At 31.7% G+C, this 12866-nt stretch overlaps 1 protein-coding gene across 3 annotated transcripts in view; it reads right to left on the bottom strand.

The window, feature by feature from the left end:
* Positions 1-2114: 2114 nt before the first annotated feature.
* Positions 2115-12866, bottom strand: part of LOC148621080 (disintegrin and metalloproteinase domain-containing protein 12-like) — a 37956-nt gene continuing 27204 nt past the window's right edge. For 2 of the 3 annotated variants that reach the window (XM_088575119.1, XM_088575121.1), the window contains 6 exons: positions 12277-12481; positions 11647-11721; positions 10805-10913; positions 10188-10202; positions 8281-8416; positions 2115-6695 (listed from right to left, as the gene is read on the bottom strand). In XM_088575119.1, coding sequence (XP_088431245.1) covers positions 5285-6695; positions 8281-8416; positions 10188-10202; positions 10805-10913; positions 11647-11721; positions 12277-12481 — 1951 coding nt within the window. In that variant the 3' untranslated portion in view covers positions 2115-5284. The remainder of the gene's footprint in view (positions 6696-8280; positions 8417-10187; positions 10203-10804; positions 10914-11646; positions 11722-12276; positions 12482-12866) is intronic. The other variant, XM_088575120.1, reaches the window with a different exon arrangement.

Below are 12866 nucleotides of genomic sequence, written 5' to 3'. Positions count from 1 at the left end.
TATTCTAGTTTCATGAGTGTTTGTCGTTATAATAAGTATATAATTAAAACTTTTCGTCTTCAAATAGAGTTTGCTTGAAGACCAAATTAATTAAATGTACATCTTATCGAAATTTCATTGCTGAGAGATGCTTCAAATAAATGAAAAATGTTACCAGAACCGATAAAACTTAAAACGAATACTTGCGATTGCAAGACACATCACAAAATCGAAGCTGAAAGAGACAGATAATTAGGTTAACGTTCATTGTTTGATAAATGTTATTGAAATGCCAAGTCATTGCATCTGTCTGTCACTAGCATTCTATTATTTGCCGATGGACATAATGCATTCCATGTTTTGGTTTTGTTTTCCAACTGGAAATGACAATCTTTGCATAAACACGTGTTGTTGAAGCCTTCCCAATTGTACAGAGGTTTGCCTTAGAGGCAATGATAGAGCAAGAAACGAATAACGATTATATTTACAAAAGCTAACCACAAGAATACTAATTTCTTGAAACTGATGCAAGTCACTTAATATTAATACATGTAGTAACTATGTCAAAGCTATATATCGGTCATGTAATTCAAATGAGATCCTGTATTATAGCTTTTCAGAATCTAACTTCAGCCTGTTGTCCCAGCTTGCGAGTTGCTCAATAGACAACTCGTTTTACGATGTTATTCGGAAATGTATTGGAATAAGGTATTTTTTACCTCCAAATGGAAGAATAATCTAATTAAAATTAGACCTATCAATTGTTCCATTTGGTCATTGCAAGAATTTCACGTTTTATCTTGATGATTTTTTGTTTTGCTAGAGAATCAAGTATCCTTGTTTCTAATGTGTGCGATCGAGTTTTTCGCTTCCATTTTGTTTAGAAAAACTAAGGACGCATAACCTACCGGTGACCTTATCCAAGCTTTTAGAAGCCCTCAGAAATGCTCATTTGAATACGATTTAAAGGTGTAGGAGCATTAAGCTATGAAAAATGTCACAAAATATAAACTTTTTGTTTTATTATATAAGTTGTTCTTAACATAGCAAAATATATAAATATAAGGGAAATATTAATTGTTGCATTAGTTCATTGTTATGACGTCATAATGATGCAACAATATACGTCATTTAGCAAAAACTGCTGAGATTTGTAAATTTTGTGCTTTTTGTCTGGCATATTTACGTCCAGTAAACTGTCCACACCCAAGAAACTTCATATTTTCACATGTGATAAACTAGGCGATAATGAATGTATGCAATGACGATGAAGTTCTTCCTTTGGTATGGACACCATTTTCTTGCAAAAAATTTGACCAGAAGGTGACAAAATGTACAAAATTTGACAGAATATCAGAATATTGGTAAATTTCAAGCAATTTTCCTCTTTTCAATGCAAGAATTGTCAAAAGTCCTAATGTTTTCTCATTTGTGATGTATCAAAGTATCCAAATTCACAATTAAATTATTCAACGTTTTATGATAAATATGATAAATTTTCAGTTGAATTTTAACCCAATAAGACCCTTTATCGCCCCTTCTCCTTTAATATGTTTGTTATCCTTGCTTTTAGTGGCGACTTTTTGAACAATATAAATTTGGTTTCCAAAGGAACCTAGATAGCTCAGTCGGACGAAACGAAACATAATTCAAGAATATTTATTAAAAAAAGGGTATTCAGTAGTGTTTAGAAGACAGAATTAAATAGCAACAGCTGATAAAATCCATGAAAAGTATATTCCTGTCAATCACCACATAATTTGTTGTATATTTAAAAGTCCATCTAGTTCAATCAAGTGGAACAAAAAGATGACCATTTATATAATAACCCATCCTTCATGTTTTAGTAAAATCGGCGAAGCATTTTGTACAGCCCTTGAGACGTTTAAACGTTTACACTCATAGCATGCATTTAAACATGAAACTTTCAAGGAGTGTAATAGTTTGGCAAAATGTAATTTTCTACAGACCATACAGAGTAAGGATTTGGTAATGATCCACTGAGGTGAGTTTTACTATGACATGATCTGATCCACGTATACAATTTCCAGCCCAACCCTAAGCCTAGGGTATTACAGACTTATGCATGTATGCATAGATCTAAACTTAACTGGCCAGAGCAAATAAAACGACGCTTGAAATCATAAATGTTTTAATGATGTATTTCTTACTTCCCTAACAATATAAATGAAAATGAAATACATTTCATGAAATAAATATTGCACAAAAAATGATAATCATTGAATAATCAATTATAATCTTCAAAATAACGAGAAAGGCAAGATACTATTAGACTTCTTAGTCTTTACATAAAAAATGCATAAGTAATAATTGACAAAAATTAGGTGATAAAACCAAACTTTTCAGAGTATATCTGTAAAACAAAATCATTGTTGTTCATGGCACAAAAATTGCAAAACTTGAATAAATAGTTTAAAACTATAAATAAAACATTTACTTGCAGGGAATGATTTGCTAGGCTGAATCTGATCTGCATATGGGCTTTAAACTACCTATATAAGGCCATATATAATTCTATTTCCTGTGATGAAACTTAAATATACATAATGGTCAGTAATTGCTTATTTAATCACTTGCCCATTGAACTGCAGGAAAAGAACTCATGGATCTCTACTTAATATTTTTTTCTATAATAGAGGTTAGAAATGAAATAAGGTCACCAGGGGAAAATATGATTGGTTATCTCACTGCTACATGTATATAGATGTATATCCAGTCCAAAAGATAGTTTCTGCTACAGGAAAAGTTTATATTCCGTGATAATTCCTTGGTGGGTATTTCAATTTCGAAAGACAGAAAACACTGAAGCATATGTAATTGAGTACAATACAACAACCAAATGTGTTGGTCATTTGAAGATAAACTTAGCACTTTCAGGTTCAATGAATGACAAGTAAAGTAATATGGTCTTGACATTATGATTTTTACAGAGTTATGGGACTTAGTTGTTTAAAAAAAAACTTAATGCCCTACTAAGCTGCCAATAATCAATGAACCAAGTGGCATGTGAATTTGATAATAATCTTTCAAAATATGAAAAATGTATTTCAAAGTTATGGAACTAAGGAAGTTATGGCATTACTCAAACAAGAAAAATATCAGGGCCAAAACCGGAAAGTTGGAAACAACCAAAATTATTCTGACTTGCCAGAATGGTGTACTTTTATACATAGAACTCACAAAAGGAGATTTAAATTGTTGTCAGATCCCACACATTCCTAATAATGATAATTTTGGTATTTCAAAGCTTCTCAAGCTATCAAATCTTATGATATTCTCCATACCAACTAATTTTGCTCAGTCTTTAATTCAGGTAAATAGATAATAAATTTTTTTCTGACAACCTTAGCTTTGCAAAAAAGGACTTTCAAATGCAATGGATATGGCTAAGGTAAAATGATGAATTTTTGAACGAAAAAGCCGCAATATATTAATTAGACTACTTGCATATTGAAATAAATACAAAACATTTTGATGAAATTGAAAAATTTTGCCTCCTTAAAATTAATGACAAATTCTTAGATTTTCGAAGAAAAAATATGAATTTTACAATCAGTTAAAAAATTTCTTTGTCATCAAAAATGAAAAAAAGGACATTTAATTACATTTCATTCCCAAACCTTAACAAGTGTTTTATGGACAGATTACGACAACAATGCTTTGCATGAATAATGAACAAATAATCTTCATTTTCAATATTTTTAGGTACATTTGTACATCATACAAATACAATAGTTCAAATGATGAAAATTAAACACTCTATTTCCACTGTTAGTATTTAAAAAACAAACAGTAAAAAATAGTTGAATAATGTTAAGCATTATTGATTATTCAACTATTGAATAATGTTAAGCTTAATTGATAAAGAATAGAAAAAAAATCAATTACATGAATATTGAGTAATCAGATAAAAAAAATTAAATTAAAATTACGGCTTCAAATATGTTCCAAATTAAAAGCAAGATGAGATGAGTATTCATTATAATTTGTAATACTGAAATTAAAAAAAATCATTTTTTAATTTAAAACTTGCGAGACAGACTTCACCTTGACCCCTGTGGTTAGAGGTGGGACATTTATATACTGGGACTTGTACAAATAAAGTTAATGAATTACACTTTGAAAAGGTAATTCATGGGGCATTACTAATTGTAGGTAAATGAATAAAAAAATCATTAATTGAATTTCAATCTGCAACACTGAGATTCGTATTTAAGGGGAGATAATTCAACATAAATTGATGCTACTTGATGAAATAGCACTTTTTTCAACTTTGTACAAATGCATGGAAATATGTGATAAAGCACAAAACACACCGTAAATATATATCACACACACACATACATGTACATGTATATTCAAAATGGCAAGAGATTCATGACCACAGTGATAAAATGAGTTGACCATATGGCACATCACCAATATTTGAATCTTTCTAAATAATTCAATAAAATAATCATTGACAAAAGCAATTCATTCTAGTGTTCATATCTGAAAGAATCATAAAACAAAATTCTGTAGTACAAATTATACTCATTACATGAAAGGTTGAGAACTAGCCAAAGTAAGAAGGACAACCAAGATATAATCACAGCTGTAATTTTTTCCCCATCCTTAGCCAGTGACTACCTGGTGGTGATTGAATTTCTGCAAGATTCTCCCACCACATTTTATCCAAATTTTCTTGTTAGAAATGAATTTTCCTTCATTCTATTCTTGATTTAAATTATTTCTCCACTCTGTGGTAAAATTGAGATTTTAACATGCTCACAGTCTTGCATGTTGAAAAATTTGCTAATTTTACCACCTGAATTGGATAAATAATCTAAACCACTCATTACTGAAAGCATTTGTTTAGTCCACCAAAAGATATCTTAAATCTATTTTAAAACTTAAATACATACCATAACTAAACAGGTTTTAAATCTCTAGTTAAAAAATCAATTTCAATAAAAAAAAAATGAGTAACATGAAGTAAAAAAAAAAAAAAAAAAAACATGCATAAAAATAATTGCAAACAATGTTTTCATTTGTTTGAAAAAAGAATGAGTATCAATGAACAAAGTTTTTTTTACAAATGTAAACCACAAAAATACAATTTTAGTACAAACGCATGCTTTGTTCATTAAGAATTACTTATCTAGAATAAATTGAATTGTTATTGATTACAACTCTGACAATAATCAGAAAAAACAAAGTGAAAATTGTAACAAATTTTTGGGAAAAGTAACATTAAGTGGTTTTGCTTACAAACAAAATATTTGAAATATACACAACTTTGTCATCATACATTCACACTTCTGACCTTTGAACCTGGTTTAGGAGCAAGCCGAGGTCTCGTTCCTGGGCTTGATTCTTTAGAACTGTCATTTTGATCAAACATTGCTCGCATTGCCGACACATTTGGACTTGCTTCAGCCTCCTCTGAAGAATGGATCTTAGAGGAAGATGATGATTTATCTTTAGACTGAGATCTAGATGATGACTTATCCCGAGATTTCTCTCGAGGTTTTGCTTGAGGAGTCTGTTTCTCTCGAGATGGTAATTTAGGAGTCTGTTTATCTCTAGATTGTGAAGCTGATTTCTCGTTAGAATTTGACTTAGACATTTTATCCCTTGGTGATAGAACAGGTTTATTAGCTTTAGACTTTAGTTCTGCTGGAACCCTTAAGGGTTTCTTTTCGCCACTAGAATCTGTTTTCTTAGATTCTATAGAATTTTTTGCAGCATTCGTAGAAGGCTTTTTCTCAGGTTTAAATTTAGAAATAGCTGGAGGATTAGAGCTCTTCTCTTTTTCATCTTCTTTCTTTTTACTATCCAATTTACCATTAGTATCTCTGCTACCTCCACCATGATTAAATTGAACTCTTGACAGTGGTGGTGTATCATCACTAGCACCAAGAGTAAACTTAGTCTTAGGTGGTGGTGGTCTTGGGGGAGACATTTGCTCTGCTGGTTCCATCACTGATTTTCTTAAATTTGCCCTGTCTTCCTTTTTCCCATCTACAGGTGGCGGCATAGATGTAGGTCTAGGTGGTGGTTTTGAGGGTGGATCTGATAATGCAGGTTTCAAAGAGGCATGAGGAGGCACGGGAGGGGGTATATTGTTTCGGTTTGCATCCTTTAATTTTTCATTACTAGACTCTCTTACGAAAGCTTTAGAACGGCGATCAGTGGTACTAATTAAAACAGGTTTAGAAATTTCCTTGTTGAACGAGTCTTTCTTTGTAAGTGATTCCTCTCCCTTAAGTTTCTCCTTATTAAATGAATCTTTCTTTGCTATTGGTTCATGTTGTTTTAGTTTCTCTTTATTAAATGAATCTTTTTTCATAACAGGATCATGGCGTAAATTTTCCATTCTGAATGCCTCTTTCTTCACAATTGGATCATTTTTAAATAATTCTGGAGCACTCGGGAGTTTCCTTTGCACCTCGGGCTCAGAGTGGGAAAGTAATGCTTCACTCTTTTGTTTAGGAGGTGGTTTAGGTTTTGAATGAGGTTTCAAGGCTTTAAAATCAGGGAATGTCCTTTTAGGAGGAGGATGTGGTTCCTCCCTAGTACTATCTGTTAGAAGAGGGCCTGAGATGTCTACCCCACCATTCCTTAGACGAGGTCGAGGTTCATCTGGAGTAATAATTGTGCCATTTGATGGATCTTTCTTTTGTCCTTTTGATTTTCTTGGGAACTTAGGTACTCTGAAAAAAAAAAAAAGACCAACATTATCATATTCACATATATTTTTCATTGAACATGCTATTCAAATGGTAACAAAACATTGTAGTTCTAATAGGAAATCTTTTGAAGCAGAGAAGTTGAGGAAAACCATTATGAGACAACATCTACACTTATCTAGTCTGCAATGCAACTGAAGAAATAAAAATAGGGCACTGCTTTGCTTTCAACATAAATTGCAACTTGTACAGAAAATATTGTATGAATAACTATAGGTGTGATGTTTCCAGGTTTCTGGAAGTAATTAAGTACAAAGTTTTATACTTTTTCTGAATTTTGCATTGAAATGAACAGTTGAATCTTCACAAAAGATACAGTTTTCACTTCATTTCATTCTCACTTGCATTTTATTAATTATAGTTGTCAACCTTGTTAACTATGACACATATCTTGAGACAATGAATCAGGTAATAAAACACTGGTTACTGAAATACAGTTTTAAAAAAGAACTGAGAAAGTATGTAACTGAGGAAGTGAAACAAGTATAAAATGGTGCTACATTTTTTGTACAGGAAAACCAAACAAAGGTTTCTGATTTGACATATTTTACTTTACACATGCAGTGCTGAATCCAGACACTTTGAAAAAGGGGGAGCCAGTCAAGGTTTCTCAGAAAAAGGAGGGTTGCTAGGACATTATTTGCCAGTTTTTGTCAATTTTACAAATGAAAATGACAAGTTTTCCAATTAAAAAGGGGGTACCAACCCCATGCACCCTCTCTGGATCCGCCACAGACTTGCCTGATGTATCTTTGTCTTTTTTTTACCCAACTTCACTTTTTACATATATGGAAACTTTTCATTGGTGTTATTAACTTATTCCTTTCCACTTGTTAGCTAAGATCAGTAGTCAATTTCGCAAAAAGTTCTAAGTGTTTAAAATCAGTTGTAAGTAATTACATCATATCAGAAAATAGCATTGTGACATATCTTATGACAAATTTCACACTTAAAACTTTTTTTTGTAAAATCAAGCATAGATCTGTGTGTTAAGATTCTGCTTTATGTAACGTTAACATTCATTAAATGGGGTTTGTACATTTCTTAACTTTTATACTGTAAATAGTGACATAAACTTCTGCCAAACGAATAACAGAAAAAACTAACGACAAACTAAAAGATGTACACTTTGTACCTGCTGTGCATAAAAGTGTTGAATTTTGACAATCAACTATTTGATATTGATTTGTACATGTATTGGGAGTTATATTCACATTATAATTGGATTTCTGATTTAACAAGGTAGACCTAGGGTAAGGGACATAACTCTTACAAATCACTGAAACATTTTTATTCGGCATTTTACATCAACGTCATATAAGCATCAAAGTAACTTGGACTGATTTCATTCTGTTTTGAAAGAACGTTTAACAGACTTAAATTAATATACATATCACAGATTTCAAGAATTATGCCCCTTATCCTAGGTCTACCTCCTAAAATAAATCATCTTTTATAGTTTTCTTTGTGATATTCTGATAATGGAAAGAATCATACAGCTCAGACTCTTTTCCAAACATATGTATAACTGTTTTTAGTAGCTACAAACCTGTACAACAGAACAGCTACTTGTTTGTTCCAGCAGACCTGCAGTTTCTGTCTGTTGAGTACTGCCACTATGATGATAATTATAGGGCAAATAACCAGGAAGAAAATTAACAAACCAATCATTAGACCATTCACTTCTGTAATTAGAAAAAAAACAGATTTTGTTGTTTAGTGTCAGTCTCAGTAAGAACCAGGCAGTGGGTGAAACATGATATGGAATGACCAACTAATATGACAGGGCAATTTGACTATTTGTGCTTCTCAAATTAAGGAACAAAGACAAAATTGTCCATATCATTTTTGTAAAGTGGGTAATAAATTCATTGAAAAGTACCAAGGTTACGTAACTCTGAAATTAACCTCAATTTTCTAACAATCTAATGAAAAATTCCCTACATTCCAGTCCAGCAGAGACTTCCTTGAGTTAAAGTATATTGTCAGATTGCTGGGTTTTTGACATACATGTTCCAGATTTTTCTTTCCATTTTGCCTGAATCTTACAAAGACTTGTAGAAATTGTTCTAAATAATATTTCATTCATTTGAACTTCCAAGATCTATAAATTATGCATGTACTTATTTATGTCTGAAAGTATAGGTATATTACTGTCTAAAATTTACTATGAAAGTACTACTGTTCGTGGGGTACCAATTTTCGTGGATTTTGTGGGTAGACAAAACCATGAATTTTGGTCCCCAACAAAGGAGATTTCCATTGATGTGTATACTGAAAATCTCAAAACCATGAATTCAAGAATCCACGAAAATTGGTATCCACGAATTAAAGTACTTTCACAGTATGTGACATTACCTACTGCATACATTTCTGATTCCACCCAAGAAAATGGCATTCTGGGTAATGTAATTGGTAAGGGTATTGTTCAAGTAGTTTTGTTAAATGAAAAGAAATTTCATCTGCATATTTATCATTCATATCTGAATTGATACCAGCAATAACTGATAAAAAAGTGAATGGAAATTCTCACTGTTTGTGCTGCCTGTTTTTTTTTTTTATTATTAAGCTACTTTGTGATAAATTTTGTACCTAAACAATTATGATATACTAATGATCAATATTAGCAATATCATATCATGCTGATATTGATATTTGTGATAAAAAAAATATAAAAAAATATTGTATCTTGTCACTAAGCATTATTATCATTGCATCTTGTTCTTTCTATCTAGCCTTCAAACTACCATAACTGTTAACCCTCCTGCATTAGAGGGGGGACTCCCCGAAATAAATGAAAAATTCAGAATCTCCTCATAAAAATGTAAGATTTGTGGGAGATTTTTTCTTAGAATCACTATATTTTCTATAAAAAATACTAAATAATTGAAATTTTTCAGAAATAATGTGTTTCTTTTTTGAAATTTCCCATATGAGACAGTGTCAATGGAGAAAAACTCCCACATGAGACAGTGTTATTGGGGTAAACTGTTCAAAAGGTTAACAGGTATGATTGAGTAATTTCTATCTAGCCTTTAAATCTACACATTATATGTTTATATCAGTCTACACATATTAAAGAGTCCTATTTTTTCATTAATGAACTAGACACTTAAGCCAAATAAGTAAATTATTTGCTGGACAAAATTAAATTTAACTAAGAATGTGAGTTAAGCTTTTCAAAATGTTGTCACATTTTCTACCAACAAAGATAACATAAAAAAACTTTAAAGAAAAAATCAACAGAAATTTAACAATAAATGGTCCCCCATTAACCAAATGGTTATCAATCATGCAAATTTCAACATGCAATATCTAACAGCGTAATTATGTTGGCTCAAAACAGCTTAAAATATGAAAAAAAAAGAATGGCCAATGAAAAAGGCCAAAAAACTTCAAGATAAGTATTTAAAAATTATATAAAATAAAATGGAAGTTGAGTGCATAAATACATACTTTTGGTTGGGTCAACTAGTCAAAAGAGAAATAGACATCTAAATGTTTTCTTTATTGTTCGAAATTATTATTATCATGTTAAGCCCACTCTTATATTAGATCTTTCAAATACTTTGATAATTATGAAGCATTAGGGATAGTTTCTATGGTTTCTTTCTAGCACTGATCAGGGGCTTTTAAAAGGACCCTTTCGTAATGAAAATTATTTCAAAATCATGCAGAAATCCCAAAATTACAAACTTAACCCCCTAATATCAGCACAAAACCTTCCCAAAATGGCCCAGAAAGAACTATTTCCAAAGTACCCAGAAAAAAAGTTTCGTTTATTCTATGACTTCCCATTGTATAAAACTACTTGGATACTTAAATATAGAGAACACTATGAATAGATCCACATGGATAGCAATATAGAACTGGTCTATAGAGGAAATCATTTTTTATGTTGGAAATGGGTCTGTCAAATTCTGCTGAAGTAAATGACATGAAATTTTACAAATGCTGTGCCATAAATCCAAAGTTTGTTTCCTAATATTTTTCAGCTTTCACCACATAATAGCCTATAGCACATTTAATGAACAAAGGAAGTATGAGATGTAACTACAAAGGGAGATAATTACTTTGGATCTTGACTGGTCCACTGTGGATACTGCCTCCATGCCCTGGCTCATCACAGTGTGGAGGGGCAAAACCTTCATCACAATGGCACTGTCCTAGGGTGTTACATACCTAATACATAGACACATACATGTATATTGTATTTAAATTATATTCAAATTAATAATCATGAACAAATAACAATATCTACCATATTAAAAGGGTGTTGAAATAATGAAATATCACAGAGCTAATATGTATCAAAGATCACTATGTATGTCTGAAAAAAATAAAAGCATAGATATTTCTTATACATCTCCTTAAAAACATATGACCCAATACCTCTAATGAACTCTGACCTGACATGTCCAGCAAAAAGTGTCAGTAAAAAAATATATGGAACCCTATGGAATCAATTATTGAAAGTATGTGGCCACATACATGTAGTACAGATCTATAAATGGCACATTTTAAATCTGTAATGTATTCCTAAGCACTTGATTTTATTTGTTAATAGTTCATACTTAACTTGGTATTAAAACTAAATTCTCAACCTTCTAATGACAAAGACAAAGGCGTGTCTATCAGCATTTTATAAAATGCTTCTAATGACAAAGACAAAGGCGTGTCTATCAGCATTTTATAAAATGCTTCCAATGATAGCTAAGGAATACTCATCAGGATACCATAAAATTTGGTATGACACCCTATACTTATTCTAACCATCATATCAAATCCTACCTCAATAAATGAGAGCTGTTTTACAAAATTTCCAAGGCTAACTCTATGTATGGGAAAGACTAACTGTTACCAGGACAATCTTACAACAATGTCTGTGTTACCATGACAACTGTAAAATACTTACTCCATTTCCATGGCAATCAGGACAAGTTGGAGTTCTTACTACACTAAGTGGTACACATTTCTTCTTTAAACAAATCTGTATTTAAAAAAATAAGAACATTAAACAATAACTATGTAAATGAAGTTACTCGTTCAATCTTTTTAAGTACAACCATACTGATTACTAAGTATGAAGTCGATTTCTAAAGGAGGGTCATTTAATATACAAGTCTTGTCGAATGGAAGTTGATTGATTGGTTGTTTGTGATTTTACCTCTTCAGATATTTCATGCATTTCAGGATGACACTATTACATAAATTAAGCAGACCCTGCTTTGAATCAACCCGACTCACTGAGTAGGATTTAACTGTGCTAACTCATAGAAGCTACAGCCTATAGGTAGGCAAGTCACCCCACTTTGACATATTTCTCCGACTCCAAGCAAACTAGTTCTCAGTCTTCTTCCTGAATTTCTAAGCCTGACATAGATGCAATGAGTACCAATTTCAAAGTCTTCGGTTTGACTTACGTCAGCATGCTTCCATGAAACCACAACATTAATATCACAGTCTGTAACATTAAGGAATAGGGATAAAATTCATAATTTAGTACAATCACATGATTCACATGATTAACTTGTGTATAAATTACCCTGGAATCCCCACATTTGGATCCCTCTGGTACTTGACCAGGGTCAGGCATATCCAGTCCTACATCCATAATGGCTGACCGACAAACATGTTTTTTATCTCCCTTGGTAAGGAATGTTGCAGGAGTTGCCTTAGAGATCTTTTCACTCCAGAACATCAGTTTCTCATTCAAATGGACACAATGAAGCAATCCACAATCAACATCACTGTATAAATAAACAGGTATAAATTTTTTGTTTTTGTTTTTTTTTTTGTTTGTTAAATGAATTTCTTAGTTATTTATTTAAATAAGTATGTGGGTTATAAATTTTGAAATTGAGGGTACTGTGAATAAAGGTCGAACACCATAACTAAGTTATTCGTGTATACAGTATCTATTACAGACTTAAAAATGCAGCAGAAACTACAAATTTTTAAGTACAGTGTCACAAGTCTAAATTGAACCTCTTTTTGGACTTTGACATTGGTTCGGTTTAAACAGGTGTACAGTTTACCAAGATTCTATGTTTATTTAAACAGCAGTCTTTATTTATAAAAATCAAACAGGAGGTGATTCATGCATGTCAAAAAAGCCACCAAATTCAGTTTTAT

This window comes from Perna viridis, chromosome 3, assembly GCF_037379345.1.
Source record: "Perna viridis isolate PV_CMFRI_1.1 ecotype Kerala chromosome 3, ASM3737934v1, whole genome shotgun sequence".
In the NCBI taxonomy this organism is placed as follows: Eukaryota; Metazoa; Mollusca; class Bivalvia; order Mytilida; family Mytilidae; genus Perna; species Perna viridis.
This window is presented reverse-complemented; position numbering and strand designations above follow the sequence as displayed.